Source organism: Maniola hyperantus, chromosome 24 (genome assembly GCF_902806685.2).
Source record: "Maniola hyperantus chromosome 24, iAphHyp1.2, whole genome shotgun sequence".
NCBI classification, from domain to species: Eukaryota; Metazoa; Arthropoda; class Insecta; order Lepidoptera; family Nymphalidae; genus Maniola; species Maniola hyperantus.
The window spans coordinates 4,104,937-4,132,396 of NC_048559.1; the positions used below are offsets into that span (position 1 = coordinate 4,104,937).

Consider the following 27,460-nt stretch of genomic DNA (forward strand, 5'->3'; position numbering starts at 1 on the left):
CCGGTATAGGAGTGGACTGAAAACCGAAAGGTCGACGGTTCAAACCCCGCCCGTTGCACTATTGTCGTACCTACTCCTAGCACAAGCCTGACGCTTAATTGGAGAGGAAAGGGGAATATTACTCATTTAACATGGCTAATAGCTATTCTTTAAAAAAAAACTTAGGTAGGTACTTACTTACTTACCTGAGTTAAAACTTCGCAAAGGAAGAAGGAAGTTATTAAAAACAGGAAGCAAAACGAAGCCTATAAGAAGTGAATGTTTCTTTCAACTCACGGATGCATTGCGGTTTCCATTTCCCTTTGCCGCCAACTTTTGCGGATGCGGAAAATATGGATCGTTATATTTTCATTTGAGCTATCTTCTATAGGTTTTCTTATGGAAATTATTGTTAACTGGCTGATGTTCGCGACTTCGTACACGTGTATTTAGGTTTTTAAAAAATCCCGTGGGAGGTCTTTGATTTCCCGGGAAAAAGTACCTACAATTAAAAGATTAATCCACCGAGTCAAGAGACGCTAGTGTATGAATTTTCCACTCCTAAAACCAACGGCCTCCAAAATTATGAGCGCGAAATTTAAAACAAACGCCCGCTGTTGCTTGTTGGCGGGCCTTTGTCACTGAAATTGAAAATTTACATAATATTTATTATACGAATCCACTTTTGACAAAGTATCTTTTGAGGGACACAAGGGAGTCATGACTGAGCAAAATAGGTAAATTTGCATGGAGCCAAAATTCTAAAACTGTAGAGTTTGCTGCCGAATAAGATTAGTTGGTCCATAGGTTTAGGATAAGAACTCCTATCTGAGTAGGTACTTAGTTTTGACTGATTTTATTCAACGACCTTGTCAACGACAATATTGGACGACACTACTGGGTAGGTGTGTCGTTTACAATTTTTTTTAGTAACGCAATTTTGGGGACTCAACTCACTCGAATAAAATAGGAACTTATCGAAGATCTTCTTTTTGAGGAGATGCAATTACAAAAAAAAAACTTTAGTATCTTTAAAAGCGATAATCGTAAAACGCGGACAAAATAAAAATAAAAACAAGTTAAATAATAAATTGAAAAATATAAAATTCCCGCATTATTTCTCAACTTTACACTAAAAGCATAAGCCCATTACGAACTCCATTACGCCAAACAAAAAGCAATACGACCATCCATCAATGGGAAGATGGTCTTATGGTTCTATGTTCCTTCTACTTTAGACCAAATGGTCTTGTTAAAACTCCGTTCTCTCTCGTTCTCAAGTAGAATGTTGCGGTGACACTCGCTCAATAAAAAAAAATATTATTTACTGTGTCCAACAAACTGGGGTTGGTCAAAAAATCTGAATGTTTGTCCATTCATCTATTGGTATAAAAGTTCTACCAAAGGTTGGTTGGAAAATTAAAAACGAGGAATATCAATTAATATTATTAACACTTTTTCATGCGTAGTAAATAATAATCTTTTCCCGGCACTGAATCCCAGAAATTATTGTATCAGAAAAGAGAGAGAGTTGTCCAATCTTAGCCATGTTGCTCGACGAAAGAAGAAGGAGAAAGGAAGAAACACACTTTCTGGGAATCTATTACGAATTTGCCCAACCTGGCTCCTATAACCTATAACTTTACAAGACGCTGACTAGTTGCTTATTTACTTGTTGTAATACTACTATTGTTGTAATTTTCTATTTTCTGCATGTTACGTCATTATAAAGATAAACTTTTGTGGGTCGCGGTCGGACACTACGGATGCACCGTCGCCGTTTCAATCAGTCAGACATCTTTTCCGTTTATAATTATGTTCAGATGAGTGCCAGCTGTCAACTCCCAGCCGTGTTGCTCGACGAAGCCAGGTGATATTCGACGCTTATACTTCCTGAGAATCTATTAAGAAGTTGCCTCAACCTGCCTCTTCAACACAACTGGATCCTGGTTTATTTACTAAAACAACTCGAAAGTTTATTTTTATTATGGACGGTAGAACGTAATTTGCCAATTTTTCTCACGCGTACCTTCTTATCTTTGCAAAGTTTTTTAGAATAAAACTTGCGCAGATAATCATATAAATATGCTTACAATCACAACCCACATTATAAATGCGAAATTGTGTGTTTGTTGGTTTGTTGCTTTATCTTTCAATCACGTCGCAACGGAGCAACGGATCGATGAGATTTTTTTGCATGGGGATAGTTAAAGACCTGGAAAGTGATATAGGCTACTATTTATCCCGGAAAATCTAAAAGTTGCCCCGGAACTTTAAAAGCCTAAATCCGGGCGGACGAGGTCGCGGGCATCAGCTAGTAGTTTACAAAAACTCAAAGCAAGAGTATTTAACCAAGGACGATTGGCAGAGAAAGATAAATCACGTGAAACGAATCGAGAAGAAATACCGGAACCTATTTTATTTCATTTCAAAGAAAATTAGTTACTTATTTGAAGGTGAGGGTGAGAACTTTAGTTTTATTATAAATACTAAAACACCTATTTTTCCTTTAAATCTGAGTCAGTGCCTCAGCGGTATATATAGGTATTTTAGATCCTTTATACGTCCATGTTCTATTTTTATAGAGGAAAGCAGCGGTCATGATAATGAAGATGATCATAATAATCTCTGAGAATAACGCAGACATCAGTATCGACTCATTTTCATTAGAGATTAAATTATTTAACTAACCCTACCTAATCGGATCATATTGACAGCTAAAACGTCATTATATGGCAGTCACGATTTTCCTTTCTTCTTGGATGAAATACTATCTCTATGCCTTTCTTAGTTAGTATAATGCGTTCTGGTATTTGTCAGTAACGTGAATAATCTGGTTGAAGCATGAACTCTGTCCAACTTGACCAGAAAAAATACACAAATTATAATCTTTAATTTTTATTTAACAGCTACCACGTAGCTATTTGCCACTGATATAAAATATATCCACACTGCAAAGAAAAAAACTCTTGTTATAATACCTACATAATAAAAAAATTGCGGTTTTAGAGCCTTAAGCAGAACTGTTTCGGCCATTTGTACTGATCTTTGTCTTATAATTTAAAAAAATTGAATCGAGAAATTATTGTTTGGAAAAATTCGCGAACCAGTAGTTTAATACTCTGCCGCGTCGCACTATCTGCCCCCCGAGTGTGTAAGAATAACCATTTCATGGCTATCGCAATCGTTAAGAAATTCTGCTCTTTGATTGGTTGATTCGCTGTTTACATTTTTTCACAGCCAATCAAAGGGCAGAATTTCTTGACGATTGCGATAGCCATGAAATTGTTATTCTTACACAATTGGGGGGCGTCTCTGTCCCAAAATAGCACAGTTGATTTATGTAGCGCTCGTTCGTATTCGCCTTCCACAACTAATGTTTCTCACAGATTCGAGTTTGTGTCAAGATAATATTATTTTTCATCCAAAAAATTGCCCACGGCTCTAAAACCGCTAAAATTTTACCGTGTACAGTACCCGGCCGAAAGTAATGTACATCGACCTTTAGAAGGAGTTAGCAGAATTGTAGAGCGTTGTCTCTGTCGTTGAGACCGACAAAACGTCATATAGGAATGAGTGACAGAGACAACGCTCTACAAAGCCGAAATGTCATTCTAAAAGCCGATGTACATTACTTTTGGCCACGTACTGTACCTATTTATAGCTTATCTTAGTATTACACAATACTGGGTGATTTTTTATCATCATCTTTCTTCTTTCATTCTTTTATTTAAGAACTCTTTTTTACAATTTAATAGTGGAGGCTTAGAGGCACACGATGTGTTGCGGCGGCGCGGCGGTGCGGCGCCGGAGCGGTGTCGCTGCGTCGTCTTACATAGAAATATCTGTGGCATGTCACACGATGCGCTCCGGCGCTGCACCGGACTTGCAACCACTGAGACGAGGCGGGGAGGGGTGAATGCGTTGCGAGTTGCGACGTCGGAGCGGCACCGCTCAGTTGTTTATGCGTCACAAGGAAGGACACTGTCCAACGCTGCTACGGCGCCGCTGCGACATAACAACGTTGCCGCGCCGCACCGCTCGTGTGCCCGCTGATACGGTGAAATCTTTCCGTTGCGGCGCCGCAACGCATCGTGTGCCCCCAGTCTTAGTTGTAGGGTGCCGTTGGAAGTTTGCACTTTTCGGGTAAATTCTCAAAAGGCTTACCAAACAAATAAGCCAATGTGAGAACCAGCACTGTAGATGCGGAAAGCCAGTCCAGGTCACTCAGGATACAGGAAACCTTTACAAGACATTCCACTGCAATCGCTATCACCATACCGAAGCCGGTGATGACATTTAGGAACGTAATCCAAACGAATACTTGTATGAGGCCTTCTGAGTCCTGAAATATATCTTATTATAAAAAACCGGGCAGGTGCGTGTCAGACTCGCACACCAAGGGTTCCGTATTCGGGTATTTTTTTTTGATATTTTGCACGATAAATCATAAAAATAAATAAAAATCTGTTTAGGAATGTACAGGTAAAGCCCTTTCATATGATACACCACTTGGTATAGTATCTTACTTTGAAAATTGAAAATGTGGTGTTATGTGGTGAAGGAAAACAACGCCGGAACCCGCAATCTGTCAATCCACGATTGGCCAGAGTGGTGGACTATGGCCTGAAAAGGAGATCCGTACTCAGTAATGGGCCAGCGATAGTGTGTGAAAATGTCTTATCCTACTTACAAATAATGTTCCAAATAATAGCATAAGCCCAGTGAACATGAACGCACAGGAAAATGCACTTATTCCGGTAGACACCAGCGTGCTTGATTTATCCATAGCATCTCCAGTATCTGCACGGAAATATTAATGTCTGTATTAAAAATTGGTCAAGTGCCGAGTCTTTCGGCCGCATACTTACTTAGAATAAGTACATATTATACTTACTCACTTTTAATGTTCTTTATATTGTAAATATCATGGTAGTTTAACTTGGTTTTTTGGGCTACCGTGCCTAGGGATATAACGGCAGTCATCTGAAAATTATAGGATCTCTAATTCTATATAAATTATATTATGTTACCAACTCTAATTATTATGAAACTCTAACTATTAATATTATAACTAACTATAAGACAGCAATCCAAGCAATAATCAGTAACCATACTTTCTCGTGGCTCTTTCAGCTTTGCAAAACTCACAAGAAAGGTGTAAGAAAGCGTTGTGGCACTGATTGTACTTGGGCTGCATATACCAATTAGCTGTTATCATAATCAACCGATAGACGTTATCTGCTGGATATACCTATGTCTCTTATAGGGACTTCCACAGGCTACGGTCTTGTGCCATTACAATCCAGTGGCTTTCTTAAAATTGTTTGATGTCTTTTGTCCCCCTAGTAGCGGTTCTGGCAACGTTGCGTTTTCCGGTGCAAGGTCGCCATTCTAGCAACTTGGGACCCTAACGGCTATCATCATATTATTAACTTGAGGATGCCCGCGACATCATCCGTTGATTTAGGTTTTTTAAAAATCCCGTGGGAACTGTTTGATTTAATTGAAAAAGTAGCTTATGTCTGTCCCCGGGATGTAAACTTCCTCTGTACCAAATTTCACCAAAATCAGTTAAACTGTTGGGTAGTGAAAAGCTAGCAGACAGACAGACAGACACACTTTTGCATTTATAATAATATCAGTCTGGATTTCATGGTACCAACTTACTATTGCAATAACTGATATCAAAAGCATGCCGATACGAAGCGAGATACAAAAGCAGCATGCCGACACTTCAGGGAATATGTCGCACATTATAATTTACTATCTAAAATCTAAAATTTAATACATATTATGTGTAAAATTCTTAAAAATAGAGATATATACAAAACGACAAATAATGACGAAGTCTTAACGACGCACTTGACGTAGTCAAACGTTATCAAGAAGTTTAGAAATACGTTCAGTAATTTAAGAACGTAAGAGCCCTTATAAACACATCAAAGTTGGACGTTACAGACCTTTTCTTCAGACCTTAGCTCACTGAAATGGACTATACAAGTACGCTGGAAGAGGTATTCCATAAAAATGACAATTATTTTTTGTGCCGATTCGAAGCGCTATGCGTACCGGGAAATAAAATTGACACTCGATCAAATAGTCTTCGTGTTGACCATGATTGTGTTGACACGTGTCTCACCCGTAACATTTAGTTCTGAGTACGCTCACATGATGCTCACTGCTTGTGCCGCCAAAATAACAAAATCAAGTTGCTTCACAATCAGGTCCCAATTGCAACTCCAGCTTACTTATATTATGTAATAGAGGTCAGTGCCTTAGCACGTCAATGGGGCCGATTCTCTTGTACACAATCTCTAAACTAAACTAAATTAACAGGTCTAAATTTAGTGCCATCCTTTTCCGCAAGCAACATTATGAAAGGGATAGCAATAGATTTAGACGTGCCATTTTAGTTTAGTTTAGAGATTGTGTACAATGGAATTAGCCACATTAGCCGGTTTTCTTATGAACGGTTGAAACAGCTTTTAAAAGGCTTCATATTAATAGTTGAGAATAAATACCCTTATTACCTTAAAATAGGGAGCATGGTAGGACTAAAAGTTTATTCAATCAAAGAGAGTAAACAGAAGCTGTGATAGCCTAGTGGTTAGGACGTCCGCCTCCTAATCGGAGGTCGGGGGTTCGATGCTGGACACGCACCTCTTAACTTTTTGGAGTTATGTGCGTTTTAAGTAATTAAATATCACTTGCTTTAACGGTGAAGGAAAACATCGTGAGAAAACCGGTATGCCTGAGAGTTCTCCATAAAGCTCTCAAAGGTGTGTGAAGTCTACCAATCCGCACATGGCCAGCTTGGACTATGGCCAAAAACCCCGCTCAGAGAAGACCCGTGCTCTGTAGTGAGCTGGTGATGGGTTGATCATGATGAAGTATTTACCATGTTATAGCTCACCAAAAAGGTCTAGGATCAGAAGTAGAGAAAAATGAAAAGCTCACAAATACAGTCTGTAAATATTTTATTTACAGCTTCAAATAAAAGTAAATAGCCCAATAAACACTTTCTGGAGACTAACAAAGGTTTAACTATAAATAATATAAAGGTTAAAAGGTTTGTTAGAGCATAATGTTTGAAGTTGATAAATACACCTGAGTTATTCGGAGACTGTTCGCGACGATCACAAAATAAATTGTCACTGTGGAAGAAAAGAATGGCTTTAAAAATTTAAAAATAATGTCAACTTTCTGCTCTCTTTTTTATTTTTTGTTCTGATACAAGTTAGCCCATGACTACGATCTCATCTGATGGTAAGTGGTGATGCAGTTTAAGATGGAAGCGGGCTAACTTGGAAGGAGTATGGCAGTTTTATTAAACCCGTAAACCCCTGATACTGATTGCTACACGGCATCGTACCGGAACGACATATCGCTTGGAGGCACAGCTTTGCTGGTAGGTAATCTTTGTTTTTCCGTGATAAAAAGTATACCATATTTATTTCCGGAATTCAATTTATCTCTGTAATGTATCAGAAAGATTATACCCGCAAATTTATCCACGTAGATTTAGGTTTTCTTCAATTCCGCGAAACTCTCTAATTTTCCGAGAAAAAGTTAGTCTATGGCCGCTTTCGGGATGCAAGCCGTCTTTGTACCAAATTTCGTCAAAATCGGTTAATAAGATGACCGGTCAAAAAATTTGCAATCAGACAGGTATACACACTTTCGTATTTCTAAATATATAAAACGATAAGGTGACTGACTGACTGACTGATCTATCAACGCACAGCTCAAACTACAGGACAGATCGGGTTGAAATTTGGCGTGCAGATAGCTATTATGACGTAGACATCGGCTAAGAAAAGATTTTTAAAAATTAAACCCCTAAGGGGGTGAAGTAGGGGTTCGAAATTTGTGTAGTCCACGCGGACGAAGTCGCGGGCATAAGCTAGTATTATATAAGTATGGATTTTAATTTTCCGTACTCAAAAGGTAAAAACAGAACACACACTTGTGGAGACACATCAGTGTCTGTTTGTTTGTCTGTCACAGCCACTTTTTAAAGAAACTAATAAATATTATGTAATTATTTAGAACGGTTAAATACATAGAAAACTGCTTACACTAGAAAGTCTCTCTACGCTAGAAACTTGAGTACGCTAAAAAGTGTGCCTAAAATTTTAAGTTATTTTTTCAGGGTTCCTCTTGAACATGACAAAGTTCGCTCTTATGCATAAGAGCTCTAATTTATCACTTTTACAACAAAGTTGTGACCCTGCGGTTATTTATGCTACGAAATTCTACTCCGTAGCGCTACGGGCACTACCGCACGCTACGGTTATTCAATTAGTATAGGTAATGTTATAAGAGAATCACTTTGCGATTTTCCTGAAAGTCAAGATGCAGTGTACCTACCTGAAAATACTGTGTTTTGTGAGGAAATTGCAGTTACTCAATTTTACTACGGTAGTATAGTGGTAAAGAAAAAGCTGTGATGGTCGAATGGTTATTAAACGCTTCGATCCTTATCATAGGACATGCGCTCAATCCCCGAAGAGTACGACAGTGTTTAAAAAGTGGAAGATGTAATGGCACCGATTCTGAGCACAACCTAATTTTAGAGTATTCGCATGGTCTTCTTACTGATGTAATATGCAAAGGACAGACGCAGTTTGATAGTTCTAAATTTAATTTTTATTTGGTACACCCGTGATTTTAGCGCGCAGTCGCGAACCTACTGTTTAAATTTGTATTGTGCACTAAAATTTAGAGTCTTTAAATGTGAAAGTCATGTTCCGTTCCTTTTTTAGCATTGTTAAAAAGAAAAGGATGCAGATACTCTAAATTTAGTTTAGTAAAGGAATCGGTGCCATTGACGATTCAAAAGTACTTTGTAGAAGTTTAATTGAATAAAAAATATAAAGACGTGTGAGACCAGCAGGTGTCCGGGACGTCCCTCCACGTCATACCCCGATTGCCATCTCGACTTATTGGGTACTATACTTCCTGAACAGTTCTATAGTGCAGACTTGCATATTTTTCTATAGAACTTTTTATCGAGTAGCAAGATTTATCTGGTGTAACTATGATAGAAAGTCTTTACATATTGCATGTGTGCAAAATAGATAAATTCAATAAACAAAACCTGACATAATATTATATGCAATAGCAGACTTATTAGTATTGGGGTATTGCTTAGTATTGCTGCTGTGTGTAGTACTTACCTACCATCTAGCTTCGCTACTACTGCATTATCACTTACCACCAGATGAGATCGCAGTCAAGGCCTAACTTGCAATCGAATAAAAAAATCATGAATCAGCACTAATTACATTATTCACGGACACTTTTTCACAGCCAAAAATGTAGTGTAATATTTTTAGGGTTTATGTGTGTATAGTGCGTACAAATTAACTCCTCACGCGCTATCTTAACTTTTTGTGTCAAATTTCATGTCAAAAATACGATTTTAGTCCTCATTTTAAAGGTGAACCGTATTTTTGACATGAGCCAAAGAATCAAAATAGCGCGTGAAGAGTCATTTTGTACGGACTTTATGTGAGTTTGTTTATCCCACCATAACTTCTAAATCCCTGAATACGTTTGGATGTATGAGGTATCGTTAGAAAAAGCTATTTTCAAATGTGTTTTTTTGGCAGGGTAGTTGTGTTTTTAACTTTATTTTAATTAATACGTGTTTGTTGTTATGATTGCAGTCTGAAGAGTACATTACCTAAACCTACCGTGATAGTTCCAGTGAAATTGAGATTAAGTTTCGTAGCACTTTCGTAGACATTCACGTACCACTCTAGTAGCTACGAAATGCTACGACGTAGCAAGCTATGTTCGAATATTATTAAATGAAGAGCGAGAATTTCAAGCAAGGAAATAAGATCACTTTGCTATATTGGATAGGAAAATGCAATTTAAATGAAAATGCACCTATGAAATGTATTTTGCTTAAAATTCATACAATTTCATGTTATTATTGTATCAACTTTGCTATTATTGCATCCACTTTTCAAAATTATAAAGATAAAGTAAAGATAATGTTTTAACTGGTATAAATTCATCCCCATTATGAATGGAGCTGTAACCTTCATACGGTGCAGCTTGTGATGCTATTCTATAAATGTAGCTAATGCCCGCGACTTCGTTCACGTGGACTTCACAAATTTCAAACCCCTATTTTACCCGCTTAGGGGTTGAATTTTCATAAATCCTTTCTTAGCGGATGTTTACGTCATAACAGCTTCTTCTTCACTCTGGGCTGGTTTCCGCACTTAAACGTTTCCGTTTTTTGTGCGTGTCATAACAGCTATCTGCATGCCAAATTTCAGCCACATCCGTCCAGTGGTTTGAGCTGTGCGTTGATAGATCAGTCAGTCAGTTTTTGTTTTTATACTTATATTCTTACATTTAAGATCACAATTTAAAAAATGTAACTCTCGCTCGAATTTTCGCCTGTTTGAATTTATGAATGAAAAAATATGCTTTATTGTACCTACACCCAACTTCTTTGGCTTTGGGGATAAATCCAACCAAAATCAGCCTACAGAATTCTGATACATTATGACAAATTGAATGATTAGGGAATCACGATTGCTGTAACGACAATCCGTTGAAAAAATTCCGCCCACGTTTTGCCACTAGATTTGTCCCTGGCCTTTTACAAATAAATGTAAACTATACAAATAAACAAATAAACTGAATACAAATAAACTATAGACATAAATAATAATTCTTTAAAAATAAATGTAAACTATAACTTTCAATAACCATCAAACCACACAACACAATACTAGCAACGACACAGTTGGGATGTATGAAGAAATAGAACATACATAGTTATAACTAAGAACTACTTTTAGTTACAAATAAATAGTGTAAACTTACATAAAACTTCAATAACCACTAAACCACACAACATAACACCAGCCATGACACAGTTGGGGTGTACGAAGAAACAGAACATGGCTAATATTAGGAACAGAATAAAGACCGTAAAACAGTATATCACTGCACCCCATTGGTACACTAGGATGAGCGTTGGCATATTCTGGAAAGAAAATGATTTTGTAAATTCCCAGCTGATGCCCGCGACTTCGTACGCGTGGTTTTAGGTTTTAAAAATCCCGTGGGAAGTCTTTGATTTTCCGGGATAAAAAGTAGCCTATGTCACTCTCCAGGTCTTAAACTATACCCATGCAAAAAATCATGTCGATCCGTTGCTCCGTTGCGACGTGATTGACGGACAAACCAATAAACCAACAAACAAACACACTTTCGCATTTATAATAGACTAGCTGATCCCCGCGGCTCCGCCCGCGTAGATTTAGGTTTTTAAAGATCCCGTATGGCCTATGTCACTCAGGAATAATGTAGCTTTCTACTGGTGAAATTTTTTTTAAAATCGGTTCAGTAGTTCCAAAGATTACCCCCTACAAACAAACTTAACGACATTACCGCTTTATATAATAGTATAGAAGATATAGATAGTATAGATATAGATATAGATGTAGTGATTTTATAAATACGAAAGTATATTTGTTGGTTTGTCCTTCAATCACGCCGCAACAGAGCTACGGATGGACGTGATTTTTTGCATGATTATAGTTGAGAACCTGGAGAGTGACATAGGCTATTTTTATCGCGGGAAAACAAACAGTTTCTGCACGCAGCCATTTGTAATAGGCTATGACCTCATCACTTCCCATGTAATTGCACTTATCACCTACACTTACTACTTGAAATCTCATATGTAAATAAATAAAACCACATACACATAAAGCGCCCACCAAAAGGAGAATGCTAACAATACACAGCATGATAGACACGACGCCGAGTATAATCTGTATAGTCATTTCCGTCGCTCCACTGTAGTTTGACAACACAGGATCCATAGTCCAGAAACCTTTTGATGTGCTCACGTTTGGGGTGAAAAGCAAACCTGAAATCTGGAATTAGAATAAAGTAGCTCAGTATTTATTATTCTTCATGTCTATCTATTCGAAAAACGAACATTGTCATTTATTCAAATTTGCAAAACACCATTTTGTTCCCATGGGAGTTCGAACTTTCTCTCTTCTGATTGTTTCGCATTCGTGCTTTATAGTTCGTGTTTTGTTTTTTTCTCATAGGTAGTGATGAAAAATAGTGTGGGCTAAACTCGGGTCCGACGGTAGCTCAAAGGGTTGCGAAGCTGAAGTGGCAATGGGCAGGGCACATAGTTCGTAAAACCGATAGACGTTGGGGTCCCAAGGTGCTGGAATGGAGACCTGTGGAAGTCCCACACAGTACAAGTGTCCCACGCGTCGCTCTGAATTCAAAATATGAATCCTCGTGAAACAAAATATGATTTTGGCTCCTTGTGACACAAATAACTATTTCATCATAATATATAGGTATCTATACGAAAAACGTAAAATAGCATTAGGGGATAGCGAGAACAAAATTTAATAGGTACTGTTTTAATGGGAGTTTGAGCTTTCTCGTAGCGAATTTTAAAAACTTCTAGCTAAAACTTGCTAGTTCGAAGTCTCGTAGAGATTTCTTTAGTAGAAGCGTAACAAAGAAGAATGCTTACAAAAGAGAACACTGCTATCATGACAGTTCCAGCTCTCACAAAACAGCAGAAGCAGCAGCTGATCACAGTTGGTAAATTATCCATATTTAGCCCCATCTTGAATGCCAGATCAGTTAATCACTTTTCAATGAAGAGTAAGAAGAAGATTTAGGCACAGAACATTTTGCTTCTTTCATATACTGTAGAATCACTCACGATAGTTTAAACCCTAAAATATTTATTAAATAGTCCATAAGCATTTTAGTTCTTGACTTGACAATTTGTTTATGACAGCAGCTGTATCTTCTATGCTTCTACGTCAGTTCTTTAACATTGTTTCTTTGTTTACAAAAGTTTGCTCTTTGCTGCTCTTTGCGCTCTTTGCAAGCTCTTTGATTGCATAAAATAAGGTATACTTAGCCGAAAGAAAACGTGAATCGTGATGTCACGTTCCGTTTCGACCAATGGTGATGCGTTTCGCAAAGCGCGCTTATTTTGCACTTTTTAATTAATAACTTTTTAATTAAAAATGAACTAAATAAAAAATAATGGTTGCGATTGAATGTCAGGACCATAAAGATTTCCAAGATTTTCCTTATCCAAGCTACGCATAGAGATAGAAGCTACGTCATTATTTAATATTATCACGATTCGTTTATTATTTTGGGTAACAGAATACTAATTTTAAGGTTTCGAGCACCCTTGCTTGTTATCATCTATCTTTACTTTAAATTATGCTTGTGTAAGGTCTCAGGATCAGGTTATGGTTATTTGAATGCAAATTAAAGACAACCTCCCCCCGGGCTATCGTGGAGAACAGACTTTGCTACTATTTTGTCGCAGCTTCTAAATTGTCTCAGGATCTCTATTTGCGACTACTATATTTTGTCTGGAAAGTCATCAGTTGCTTATGAAATACACAAACAAATGCAAATGCAAATATTTTTTTTACTCGTTTCAGGTGGACGAGGAAAGCGGAGAACCGAGTTTGGCTCTGGAAAAGTCCAGGAGTAGACGCATGCAGGCTGATGGCTTAGATGGGAAGGTCTTTTGTCTACACTTTGTACAATTTTGAGTAGGTACATTGTATATTTTGAATTGCAAATAGCTTGACACGTAATTTGATCAGCGCAGGTACGATATTATATTGTTACGATATTATACTTTGTGGGAAATCTCAAGGAGCATGAAATTAATTTTGTTGCTTTTTCGATATTGTGATTTAATTCTCCATCCAGGTACCTTTGCTCATGTATCATGTTTAACTTTGTACATAGACCGTAAAACTAGGTTTTAGAAGGAGATAGCAGATTTGTAGTGTACTGTCTCTGTCGTTGAGACCGACAAAACGGCATATAGGTATGAGTGACAGAGACAACGCTCTACAAAGCCGAAATGTCATTTTTAAAGGCCGATGTACATAACTTTCGGCCGCGTAAACTGTACATATTTTGTCATAATTATAAACTGATTTGTGCCCACAGCTGGCCTGGCCTGCACAGGTCTCTTGTGGGGACTTCCACAAGCCACGATCTTGCGCCGCGCCGCGTGGATCCAGGAACTCCCTGTGACTCGTTTGATGTCGTCTGTCCATCTAGTGGGAGGGATTGTGTTGCAACTTTGTACACTTGTTGTCAACACTTGCGTGAAGGGTGTTGGCGTGGTACCATCACCATTATCGTGCAAGTCGCATTGCAACGAAATGCCGAGGTAATTTAGGTTGTATTTTATAAAAAACTATCTGACACGCCCCGGCTTCGCTCGGGTGGAGTTTAGAAAATTGAGGGGGAGGTTGAATTTTTTTCTCTCCGTAAAAACCATCCTCGTACTTCAAGGAATATTATAAAAAAAGAATTAGCGAAATCAGTTCAGCGGTTCTCGAGATTTGCGATGAGCAACACATTTAGTGATTCATTTTTATATTATAGAGAAGATACGCTTTCCTTAATGTTAAAAAGTTACAGTAGCTTTCTATTCAAAAAAACTGAAATAAGTATAGTACGCGACAGATCAAGACGGCAATCGGGGTATGAGGTGGGGGGACGCTTCGCACACCCGCAAGTCACCCACGCTCGCCCGTACCGGGTTAGCGCTGGGCTGTGCGTTCCCTGCCCGATTGCCATCTCGAACTGGCGCGGACTATATATAGGTTAGTACCTATATTATGTGTGTATGTATTGATCAATAAAGTAACTTGATAAGGTAGAGAGGAACCGCGATGTGTCGCGTACATTTTAAGCGGTTGTGGTATGTAATGTGACGGGGAGATAGCGTCCACAAAAAAAGAAAAACAAGTAATTTAAAAAGGTTTCAAAAAACCCCGGTTGCGATTTGGACTGCATCTTTTTCAGCCCGCACATTAAAGTACTACATACGAGTAAGTATATACAGTAGTAGACGTTTCAAAAGCACTTGTAAAAGTTTACTTGAATAAAAATATATTCTATTCTATACTTACATAAAACTCGCCAGTTTGATTTTTAAGAATTTTATTTCCATACCCAGTGCCCCTCGCGTGATCAATAAGAATCTAATGATGTATTATTTATCAAAATCGGTTGAGCCGTTGAGTAGTTACAAGCGGACATACAATTGGACATACATACATACAGGTCAGACGTATAAGCCTACCTTTTTTACCTTCGCCGCAGTTGGAGATAATATTTAACAAGTATTTTTGGAATTTGTCATATATGTTTTTAGTGTTTGTTCAAATAATAATTTATCCGAATGCGATAAAAAGCTGCCTAGATGAATTTTCAAGAATCCATTCTCAGCGGATGCCTACGTCATAAGAGCTATCTGCATGCCAAATTTCAGCCTGATCCGTCCAGTAGTTTGAGTTGTGCGTTGATAGATCAGTCAGTCAGTCACCTTTTCCTTTTATATAATATTTAGACTAACAAAATAAATATTTAAATTGTTTTTTTTTTGCTAACCTTACCAACCTATATGTCGGAACGTCAACCTTACTATGATTTTCTTGTGAGTGATATGACGCGTACATAATATGATATGCGGTGTTCGTTATGACGACTTTGAGAGTACTCGCTGCAAATAAATTTTCTATACTATAGTTAAATATTTGTGTGTATGAATATTTATTGCATGCTTAATTATGTGGCTGTGTAACAACTATTATAGTAATTTATTTTTAAAATGGCTGTTTCACACAGACAGACAGACAAACGGAATCGATGAAACTATAAGGGTTCCTTGTTTACCACGAAACCATAAAAATCAAGCCCAATTTTTCCTCAGAGAGCATTGAGAAAAGATACTGCCCCTAAATTAGAGAATGTATTTTATAAGCATTTTTTTGCGGACGCTACATCTAATTACACGCTCCAGTGCGCCTTTGTAATGAATTCAAGCCAGAATGTTTATATGTTGCGGCATTTTACCTTCCGTTTTTATCTACTTGTGGCTTTTTTGTTGTATGTAGTACGTAGGTACCATAATTTTTATTATTATTCATGCGGTCATAAATTACGCCAAAGCAACACGTCACAGGGTGGCATAATACCATCTTTATCATCGTGATTAACTCATCGCTGGATTACTACTAGTTACTTAGAGTACGTACTTTCTCTCCGAATGAGAAGAGTTTAGGCCATACCTACTCCACCTCGCTGGCCCAGTGCGGATGGGCATACTTTACACACCTGTCTTTTCAATTAAACTTCTAGTTTTAATTGAAAAGACAGGTGTGTAAAGTATGCCCATCCTATGGATAGGATGTATAAAGTATGCATCCAAGTATGCTCATCTAGATATTTGAGCAGTTTTCAATTCATTTCTGATTTGGTCACGTAAAGTCTCTCTCCATCGCTCGCTGAACTCAGATTAAAAGACCCAAAATTGTATTAACAGTTTTCAAATAAAAAGCTTGCAAAAGTCACAACATTTTGCATATGCGCCCTAGAGGTTTCTGTATTCAACCGTCGCGTTGCCTTAAATTTAAAGTTAGGTAGGTAGGTAAGGTAATAAAGTATGGAACTAATTCCGAGAACCGGGAAAAGCTAAGAAAGCTGTTTAATAGTTGTACGAAAACTTGGATGGCGCAATCTCAGCTCGGAAGATGCAGTCAAGTTTAATTCGAACTTTCTGCATTGATACCTTATTTACATATTAGGTACTAGATGATGCCCGCGACTTTGTCCGCGTGGATTTAGGTTTTTAAAAATCCCATTGGAACTCTATAATTTTCCGGGATAAAAAGTAGCCTATGTCCTTCCCCGGTATGTAAGCTATCTCTGCACCAAATTTCATCAAAATCGGTTGAACTGTTGGGCCGTGAAAAGCTAGCAGACAGACATACAGACAGACAGATAGACACACTTTCGCATTTATAATATTAGTATGGATTATATTAGGTATTAAGGCGATCCCCTGAGCAAAGCTTTGCGCTAGCGTTTTGTAGCTAGGTTGCCAAAGAGTGCCAACGGAATCCTATAAATAAATAAAAATAAAAATAAAAATCTTTTTTATTCAAATAAACTTTTACAAGTACTTTCGAATAGTCGGATGCACCTACCACCTATCTATAACCTAAGCCTCCGCTGTCCGTCCCTCCGTCTATCTGTCTGTAAGCGGGCTGAATCTCGTGAACTGTAGGTAATAGGTAGAGAGTAGAACTTTTCACATAATGTGTAGTTCTATTGCCGCTATAACAGCGAACAATAAAAATTTCAAAATGGGTGCCATGAAAATTAAAAAAATCTTGTAAGTACGGAAGCCTTCGTGTGCGAGCTCGACTCACACTTGATCGATTTTTTTTCTTCGTTATCTTCTCATGTACATCTTCTTACATATTATTCTCTGAGGACGACAAGAGTTGATTGCCTACGTCGTCGACCTCATATTGTTAGAAAAAAGAAAGAAACAAAAACGTTTATTTTTGAAAGTTTCGCCACACGTCTTATTCCTAAGGTTTTGATTATCCTGGTGCCTCTAACATTTGAGTATTAAAGCCAAAGGTCTGAAGCAGAAGAAGTGCCGAAATAAACTACCTATGATTTTATGCTGATTTCGTGGTTATAACGACATACCTAATAAAACGGGTACATGCCACGATTAATAATAATTACACAGTTGCATGAGTCGATCGGATGAGTGCGTGATCGCTCTTACAAAAGCAACAAAACAAAGTTCGTCAAACATAAAGGAACGTCTTTTCTGCTGCGATTAGCATTTATATTACTTTTCAATGCTCCTTCCCCGTCCTTGTTCATATACTTTAACTTGGCGCAAAGACTTTGAGATTATATAGATACCTAATATACATGCCACATTTTAATCCACCATTGAGTACCTCGTGATTTTAAAACTCTATTACTTTGAGTGAGACCATGATATAAACCTATAGTAGGCGACAGGTTGAAATGGCAATTGGGGAGGGGTTGGTGGCCCCGCACACCCGCACAGCCGCCGCGCTAATCCGGTGCGGGATAGCGCGGGTGAGCTGTCGCGTACTATAGAGCAGTTGAGTCAGTAGACGTAAGAAACTCCCCAAAGTTGATAGAATATCAAAAGACTATAAGTTAGTATAAAGTAATAAACACGACACACGAGTAGATTCTACTCGTGTGTCGTGTTTATAATTGTAGAATTTAGTTTCGTTTCGCTTCGCTCCCAGTGCGCTTACCACGTGTGTATCCATGCCTTTATAAGCGCGAAAAGTAAAGTCAACCTCACTTATCGTCTGACGCTTCAGATTTCAAAGTAAAAGAAAATAAAGGTCGCGTGACTCGTGAACCTTATATTATATAAAGGTCAATACGGTGAATTTATTTGTGTTCTATTCAAGCAAAGTTTATTGTTCTAATCGAGGATTGTGATTTGTGAACTGTGAAATCTGTAGCGAATTAAATTGAAGTGGTGGCGGTAAATCAGGCATTTAATAGTTTTAGGAGAGTTTTGGTTTTGTTTAATACAATATAAACGATTTCTATTGTAGTTGAGGTTTAATTACATTTCAGTTTATCACTACCCATATATATTACTAGCTTATATGCTCGCGACTTCGTCCGCGGACTACGCAAATTTCAACCCCCTGCTTTACCCCGTTAGGGGCTGATTTTTCAAAAAAAAAATAACGTTTACGTCATACTAGTTATCTGCATGATAGCTATTATGACGTAGGCAACCGCTAAATAGGGATTTTTGAAAATTCAACCTCTAAGGGGGTAAAACACGGGGTTAAAATTTGCGTTGTCCACGCGGATGAAGTCGCGGGCATTAGCTAGTTGAAATATATACCTACATTATTTTATTTGGATAAATATTAAATTCAATTGATAAATTTAAAATCCTCTGCCCTCCTGTCCTCCAGTCTGCGCAGTCCCTAATTTGTTAACTATTTAAGGAGGTAAGCTCAGAACCCTCGATTTTGCTATGCGTTATTGCTCTGCTAGATCCATTGACTTATATATTACTTCGTAAGGACAGGGCCATTGAACAAGCAAAATGGCAACGATTCAATGGTCCTAAAAGGTTTATTTAGCACCAATGCAACCCCAGTGACGTCTGGATTTCAAACGGGTCGTTCATTAGTGTCTAAGAGCTGGCGCTGATTTATTTGGTTCCAAAACCGTGAAAAATTTTGTTCGCTTGGGCATATCTTGTCATTTATATCGATGGCTAGATCCAATTTTTTTTCATTAAGAACTCCCAGGTTTTTCATCAAGGACTACTTTGCTCAGAAATAAACTAAGGAAAGCGTACTACAAAGAGCCGATCGGAGATCAATTTGTTCGACGTACAAAGATATCATTCGAATAGAAATGACCCAGTAAGCAATGAAATATTGTACTGTATACCTAAAGTCTTTTTTTGTCGCATAAATAATTAGCTTATGCCCGCGACTTCATCCGCGTGGACTACACAATTCAAACCCCGATTTTACCCACTTAGGGTTGAATTTTCAAAAATCTTTTCTTAGTGGATGTTTACTACATCAGCTATCAGTCCAATCCGTTCACTTCTTTGAGCTGTGCATTGATAGATCAGTCAGTCAGTCAGTCACCTTTTCATTTCATTATTTAGAAGATTACGTCATAGTTTTTACTGCCTAATGCCTTCGGCGCCTCCTCGGTTGGATTTGGTATATGTAAGTTTTACCAATATTAATGAGAACTTCAATAGTGTTATACCAGTTCTCCCTTTACAAGTTCTACAGTAACCTTTTTATTTTGCTTTTGTCCATTTCTGAAAAATAATATTGTGGTTTGTCACAAAAAACTCGTATAGGTAAGTGCTTAAACTTTTTTAAATAATTATTAAAACACTACTTAAAGAATGATGAACAAGGTTTTCGTGTTGTAAATATTTAATAGAGTAAACTTCTTTTGTTAATAAATAGATGAGTAATATCAAGCGCACTGCAATTTAGCACTTCTAGCTTCAGTGATGTTCAATACATCTTTTACAAACATCATTTACTCCAGGAAGTGTATTTCTACAACATACCTACTCTAATTGCTTTGATCGTCTTTTCCAGTGCTAGGTATTTGCTTGAAACGTTTATTTTTGAACGTTTAAAAAAAATTGAAAACTTATTGAACTGAATATCAGCATTCACTGTTGGTTTATAATATAATATACCTAACAGCGTTTGTGTGCCACTTGGATATAGTATTTATACAGATCAAAATAAATTTAAAACTTATTGAAAATGGAATGTGAATCTGATTTATTACAATGATTTATTCAATAATTATCTTCTAAATATATAGAAGGAAAAGGTGACGTCACGTCAGGAAAATTCTCTCAGTAAGGTTTTAGTTTCTAAAAACTACAAGAAATACTTGCGTTTGGTTAGCGTACAAAGTTGGCTTGTTTCCAACAAATCCCTTATTAAAAAGTTCCCGTTTACTATAGCTTATTTGTTCCTCAGTGTTCTTTGCTATACAAAGCTGTATTTTCAGGCTACAGCTTTATCTACTAAATATAGCTTCAGGTTGTTTAGATTAACCAGAATGTTTAGTGTTGTTACTTACATCAATAGTAATATCATTATTCAGTTGCTTTAAAGGCGAATTTACATTCAAAATTGTTAAATAAACATTCACGATCCGTTTTGTTGTATCGTGTTTGAATATTGAGGTGCGGTGCGAATCATAGCGTAACGAATTGAAACAAAACGGCGCTAATCATTCCGTCTCACTCACACACTATACATACCTAATTTTAGTAGGTATATTGTGTAAGTGAGATCAAATGTCAACCCCTCCCCCCATCTCTCTTCCCCGTCATAGGTAGGAGGAGGAATGCGCAGCGCAGGTGATTTTTCTGAAAATCTTTGCTTCGTAGAATCTTTGCTAGTAGAATCTCACTTTGCTTATTGCACTACTTGCTAACCTATATCATCATCATCATCATCAACCGATAGACGTCCACCGCTGGACATAGGTCTCTTGTAGGGACTTCCACACGCCACGGTCCACGGTCTTGCGCCGCCTGAATCCAGCGGCTCCCTGATAGACGGACGACATCAGACGAGTCGCATGGAGCCGCTAACCTAGTTATATGCAAAACTTCAATTGTAAGTAGGTACGCTGTATTATTGGAAGTGGTTATTGGCCTAGTGGATAAGACGTCAGGGGTCGGGGTTCGATCCCGCGCACGTGCCTCTATCTTTTCAGAGCTATGCTGTTTAAATTAAATTATAAGAGGAATTGGAGGAAGCGCCGGGATAATCAACTTTTAGTTTTAAGATGTAACGTGTGGCATAATATTTTAAGAAATATACCTTTTTTGTCTTTTTTCTTAAATATCACTTGCTTTAACGTTGAAAGAAACTGCATGCCTAAGAGTTATCTATAATGTTCTCAAAGCTGTGCGAAGTCTGCCAAACCGCACTTGACCAGCATGGTAGACTGTAGGCAAACCATTCTCATTCTCAGAGGAGGCCAGCGATATGGGTTGATCATAATGTAATGCTGGAAAGGGCCAAGTGTTTACTATACGCTGACGACCTGAAATTGTTTATGGAAATAAAATCTGAGGCCGAATGTGTTGAACTCCAGGATGATATCGATGCTGTCATCAAATGGAGTGACGAAAACAGAATGGAGTTCAACACCAATAAATGTTCGGTCATGACTTTTGGACGCGGAAGGTGTCCAGTTTTCTTCCCGTATAAAATGAGCGGAGTTCAATTGCCCAGACAAACTAATGTAAAAGACCTGGGAGTAATATTTGACCATAAACTGACATTCCATGACCATATTTCTACACTCGCCTCCGAATATTCCAGCGGTTGGGGTTTGTTTTGCGTAATACTCAAGATTTTCAAAATTGTTACACGATAAAACTGCTATTTGACGCTTTGGTTCGTGCCAAGCTAGAAACCAGCGCTTGTATTTGGAATCCATATGAAAGCACTTACACCTTGCTACTTGAAAAGGTTCAAAAAGCCTTTCTAAGGTATTTATATAAAAAATTGCACGGGTATTACCCATTTATGTATCCCACAAAATTTCTCCAAGGGCACTTGGGTTTCCACTCGCTCAAAACCCGAAGAGACTGCGACCAAATTGGTACAATTTGCAAGATTCTTAGGGGTGTGATTGACTGCTCTGAACTACACAACAAGCTCTGCTGCGTTTATGCACCCTCTAATTACAGCTATCTCCGCCACCGCTCCAAATTTTTCGTAAGTCCGTTTAGTCGCACGGTAGCGCGTTCCAGGTCACCCATACCGCGCACTTTGGCTGCGCTCAACGCACTGCTGAAGGAGTCCCCTCGCTGTGACATATTTGCTGACAAATGGGCTGACCTCATGGGTCAGATCTTGCACTTTTGTGAAAATTTATAATTTTGCTTTTTAAAATTTATAATTTTAAGTTGTTAATTTTTGTAAGTATGTTTATGTTAGTTTGTACTCGTATTTTAATTAGTGTAATTGGCTTTATGGCCGTTCTGATTAAATAATAAATAAATAATAATAATAATAATAATAATAATAATAATAATATAATGGTAGTTAGGAAAAATATATGGAAAGTCTCAGCTTACAGTACCACCACACCCTATCTTCAAACAGGCTCTTAACAAGCGCTAGCTTTCGCCTCAATTTCCTTATAATCGCTGGCGTCGGAATTTGCAATTGAATCGAAATATTTAATTGTTATATATTCAAATGTTGGCGTACCGACTTTGCAAAAACATCCACTCAATGATTTCCACCTAAAATATTTATCCATATTCATACTAATCCATACTTCCATATACCTACATATATTATAAATGCGAAAGTGTGTCTGTCTGACTGTCTTCCATTTGTTCTGTTTGACTAGCATTTAACGGCATATCCGTTCAACCCATTTAGACGAAATTTGTTACAGATATAGCTAATATCCCGGGGAAGCACATAGGCTTTCTTTTTATCCCGGAAAATCAATGAGTTCCCACGGGATTTTTAAAAACCTAAATCCACATTATTCATAATTCTGCTTATATTATAGGGATTTTAACTTTGCAAATATATTTACCTAAATCCGAATTTGTTATAACAAAATGAATATTAACCCTCTAACAAATAAACCTGGAATAGCGGTGGAATAGTTATACCTACTCTGTTTTGTCTTTTTCCTTCAAATGTCAAATTACTGATGACAGAGAAAGACAAAACAGAGTATAACTATTCCACCGCTATTCCAGGTTTATTTGTTAGAGGGCTAGTGTTTCTTCTACATTTGTAGAAGTGCATATATTCCTATCGAGACTCCATTGCACATCGTCTGCTATTGCCCTGCTCTAATGCATAAACCTTATCTAATGCATTCACCTATAGGGAAACACATCGTATACCCTGAGGATGTTACTACAATTCTAGTCAAAAAAGTGCTTCTGTATCTGGCGGCCATAGGATTTGACAAGGAAATGTGAAGTGGAGGCGATCACAATGAATCGGAGACGGTCGCTCACAATGAATCGGAGACGGTCGCAGAGATACAGGGTATTCAAGAACCTGCATAGCCTCAAAGTACCTATAAGAAGAAGAAACTCCGAAACCTGCCAAACGATTCAATATGATAGATAAAAGAACTTTATATAGACCTATCATTGGGTAGGTACATACAAGTATTTGCCTATCTTCTTCACATACGGTATAACCCATTGATGTTAGAGGAATACCTTTTCACTGAATACCTGTGGAATGAATTTTCAAGCGATTCTTTTGTTGGCGGCTAATCTGAAAAAGTACAGTTTGAGCTTTCCTTTCTGTAGCTCACTGCATTGCAGAAATAATAATAATATGTATAAGTATGCGACAGGTCGAGGTATGAGGTGGGGGGGACGCCCCGCACACCCGCATGTCACCCGCATTATTCCGTACCGGGTTAGCGCGGGGACTTTGCGGGTGTACGGGGCGTCCCCACCCCGATTGCCATCTCGATCTGTCGCGTACTATATATTAGGTGTATCTTGTAGGTAGATACGAACGGTACGGAACCTTTCGTCGGCGAGACCAACTTGTACTTGACCGGTTTTTACACCTAACGCTCATTGCTGTCAAACCTCCGGCTAGAGAGAGACAGCAAATGAACTATCATTCATCTAAGATCGTATTGCTACTGCTGTCGCTACTGCAATGTTTTACCCCCCCCCCCCCCCCCCCCCGACTTCTTTTTAATGTCTTTTAAAGCCCCAATCTAATCGAATTGACATCGGTTTGCCCAGGATTCCCCTGGAGATCGAGTTTATTAGAGACATGTCTTTTAGCCCTGTGTCACAAGAAATTTTGGCACAAGAAATTGCTTAAAATGATTTGATCCATTAGATTATTACTTTGTGGATTATAAACACAAAGTTTAATCCCGTGAATGCTCAAGAGGAGTAAAATATAATTTCTGTTCTGTTCACTAAACCAGAACTAAGACGATTTAGGAATTATGTTTAGGTACCTAAATCACCAGTTTTAGGTACCAAGGGCAATTTTGTTGCTCTTTGGGTATGGTGGAAGACATTAGGCACCGATTTTGAAGGTCTAAATTTGGCTTCAAAGTCGGTCACCGATCGCTCAATTACGGATTTGACTACATACCTACTATACTCCTTTCATCGTCGTCATCAACCGATAGACGTCTACTGCTGGACAATCTAAGTCTCTTGCAGAGGTTTCCACAAGCGGTCTTGACGTGCTGTCTGAATCCGGCAGCTTCCTACGACTCGTTTGATGCCTATAGCTCTCTCCATTGTCCGCTAAGTAATCTTGAGTTTTCTTATCTAAATATAATCATCATCATGATCAATCCATCGTCGGCCCACTACTCAGCACAGCTCTCCCTTAAAAATGAGAAGGGCTTATGCCATAGTGCGCCACGCTGGCCAAGTGCGGATCGGCAGACTTCACACACCTTTGAGAACATTACGAAGAACTCGCTGGCATTTAGGTTTCCTCAGATGTTATCACTCAGACCCTCACCGTTAACGCAAGTTATAATTACATCAGCAGCAGATTTTTTATGCCTTTACTAGCTTATGCTCGCGACTTCATCCGCGTGGACTACACAAACTTTGAACCCTTAATCTACACGTGCCAAATTTCAGCCAGATCCGTCCAGTAGTTTGAGCTGTGCGTTGATAGATCAATCAGTACGTCAGCTTTTCCTTTTATATATTTAGAAGATTTAAGAGGCACACAATTCTAAAAAGTTAGAGGATCGTGCCCGGAATTGAACCTCCGACCTCCTGAATATGAGGCGGACAGCGAATCTAAATAAAATACATCTAGTATTCCCGCTTCCACTTATGCCACAGACCACAAACAAATCCTTATAATCGCGTTAGTGAAGCGCCCCTCAGGGTCGGCCGGTCGTCAATTCAATTGTGGCTGCCCACAAATTTTGTCACCTATCACTGAATAATCTAGCGGGGAATTATGTTACTATGTTACACAGTACGTCACTGGACGCTACAGATCAGAATAGGTAGGTAGGTCAGAGGTGTCAGACTGGATTTTCTGTGCCATTTACAGAATTTAGGACGTGTAACCCGGCGGGCTAGACGGAAAATAACTAGACACATACTGAATTGGTAATATCTTTATTTAGTTAGAAACATGCTGGCTGATGCCGGCAACTTCGTACGCGCGGATTTAGGTTTTTAAAAATCCCGTGAGAGCTCTTTCATTTTCCGGGATAAAAAGTAGCCTATGTCACTCTCCAGTGATTCAGCCAGTGGGGTGATTCTCTAACTCAATGTCTAACACTATGATGGGTGGTGGAAAAACGACATTATTTTCTTTGTTAACTTTTTATTATACACGTTAGCCCGTGATATGTTAATATTGCAAACCTCATTTTTCATAACTCCAACAAACGAGCGCCGCGGGAACTATGAATGGTGCACTTAGGGTTGTCCCTTACCAGAAAAACACATTACAATAAACTAAACACCAAAAAATTCCTAACTTTTATCTCTGCATTTTATTTTCCCAGGTTTAGCGAACGTACATTAAAACTGCACGTTTCACTTAGAAATATACACGCCAATTTATATTTCATATGTTATGGATATTTAAAAATTCAAGGTTTCTATTGTGAATATAATATTTTATATTATAATAAGTCACTTCAACCAGTCCCTAACCGTTTTACGTCCTTATTTTCGATTAACGTAATCAAATTATCTAATTGCATTTCATGTTTTAATTTTGATTTGTACGAGAAAGGAAAAACAAAATATACCAATCGAGTTAGGTAACCCTAAGTATAGAGCGTAGGCTGAGCACTAAATATAGGTCAAATACTGCGTTGCATATTTTAATATTTTCTACATTTTCAATCAAATCAACAGCTGCACTACTTGATTTTGAATTTTACAGACAGAAAAACCTGATTTTATTTATGCATCATTGGATTTTCAGATCTGATTTTTCTATAAGTGTCTCGAGTTGACTGCAGTGGTAAATTAAATATCTAAGTACATTATGGCTGTCGCTTAAAAAGTCTAATCTATGTAGGTATAGGGCTAGTTTGCAGCTAGTTTGACTCTCGAGTCTCGCTGTTTCCCTATTTTACCTACGGTGCCATTATAAATTTCATTGCATATGTAAGTATAATGTATATTTATTTTCATGAAGTTAGTCCTTAATTATTGGTACATGAATAAATAAATAAAATTATAGGTATTATAAATGCAAAACTGTATCTTTTTATACCTCAACCGCTGCACTGATCAACTTTATACATCAAACAGTTCCCAAGGACTTTTAATAATCTAAATCTATGCGGTCCTAAAGTCAAGGGCATCAGCTAGGACGTAGGAGTGCCTATTTCGGCAGATTTTCCATAAAGTATTCCTGAAAATTATAATATTTGATAATCAAACCCAGACCCTGCAACATTCTGCGAACACCATGTGTATTTGTGTGCATGTGTATGTGTGTGAGAGAGAGAGAGAGAGAGAGAGAGAGAGATTGCGTGCGTGCGTGTGTGTCTTGCACAACAAAATGCCTTTTTAAAAAGGCTGCGCTCTTGTAGAGAGCATATATTGTTATTATATTGAGAGGAATTACAGAATAGAAATTAAGTCATACTTACGTATAAACATTTTGTAACTGAATGCAGTGTACGTGAAAATATGAAAGGTCACTGTAAAATGAACTCGTGCCAAAAACACAGCTCTAGTGAGGTCACACAAAAAGTTGCTTACCCTGGTTCCGTACAGAAAAATGAAAAGTATTTAATTGATAAGAAAAACATGAAAGTTATATTTGGTTACGACGCGACAGAAGAAATACATGTTAAAATTTTTATACTTTACTAGGGTTCCGCACCTCAAAAGGAAAAAAGGAACATATAGGATCACTTCGTTGTCTGTCTGTCTGTCGTGTCTGTCAAGAAACCTATAGGGTACTCCCCGTTGACCTAACTAGAGTAATGAAATTTGGCAAGTAGGTAGGTCTTATAGCACACATAAGGGGAAAAAAATCTGAAAACTGAGGAT

General features: G+C 38.0%; 2 protein-coding genes across 2 annotated transcripts; both read right to left on the reverse strand.

The window, feature by feature from the left end:
* Nucleotides 1–2,877: 2,877 nt before the first annotated feature.
* On the reverse strand, nucleotides 2,878–5,736 carry LOC117993403 (uncharacterized). Its single transcript, XM_034981196.1, has 5 exons — nucleotides 5,650–5,736; nucleotides 4,881–4,965; nucleotides 4,673–4,782; nucleotides 4,147–4,324; nucleotides 2,878–2,930 (listed from the first exon to the last, which is right to left on the reverse strand). The coding sequence occupies exons 1-5, from the start codon at nucleotides 5,734–5,736 to the stop codon at nucleotides 2,878–2,880; spliced, it is 513 nt and encodes a 170-aa protein (XP_034837087.1).
* A 1,304-nt stretch (nucleotides 5,737–7,040) lies between these two features.
* On the reverse strand, nucleotides 7,041–12,659 carry LOC117993515 (uncharacterized). Its single transcript, XM_034981319.2, has 4 exons — nucleotides 12,524–12,659; nucleotides 11,721–11,894; nucleotides 10,834–10,996; nucleotides 7,041–7,136 (listed from the first exon to the last, which is right to left on the reverse strand). The coding sequence occupies exons 1-4, from the start codon at nucleotides 12,617–12,619 to the stop codon at nucleotides 7,057–7,059; spliced, it is 513 nt and encodes a 170-aa protein (XP_034837210.1). The 5' UTR covers nucleotides 12,620–12,659; the 3' UTR covers nucleotides 7,041–7,056.
* Between the last annotated feature and the right edge of the window lie 14,801 nt (nucleotides 12,660–27,460).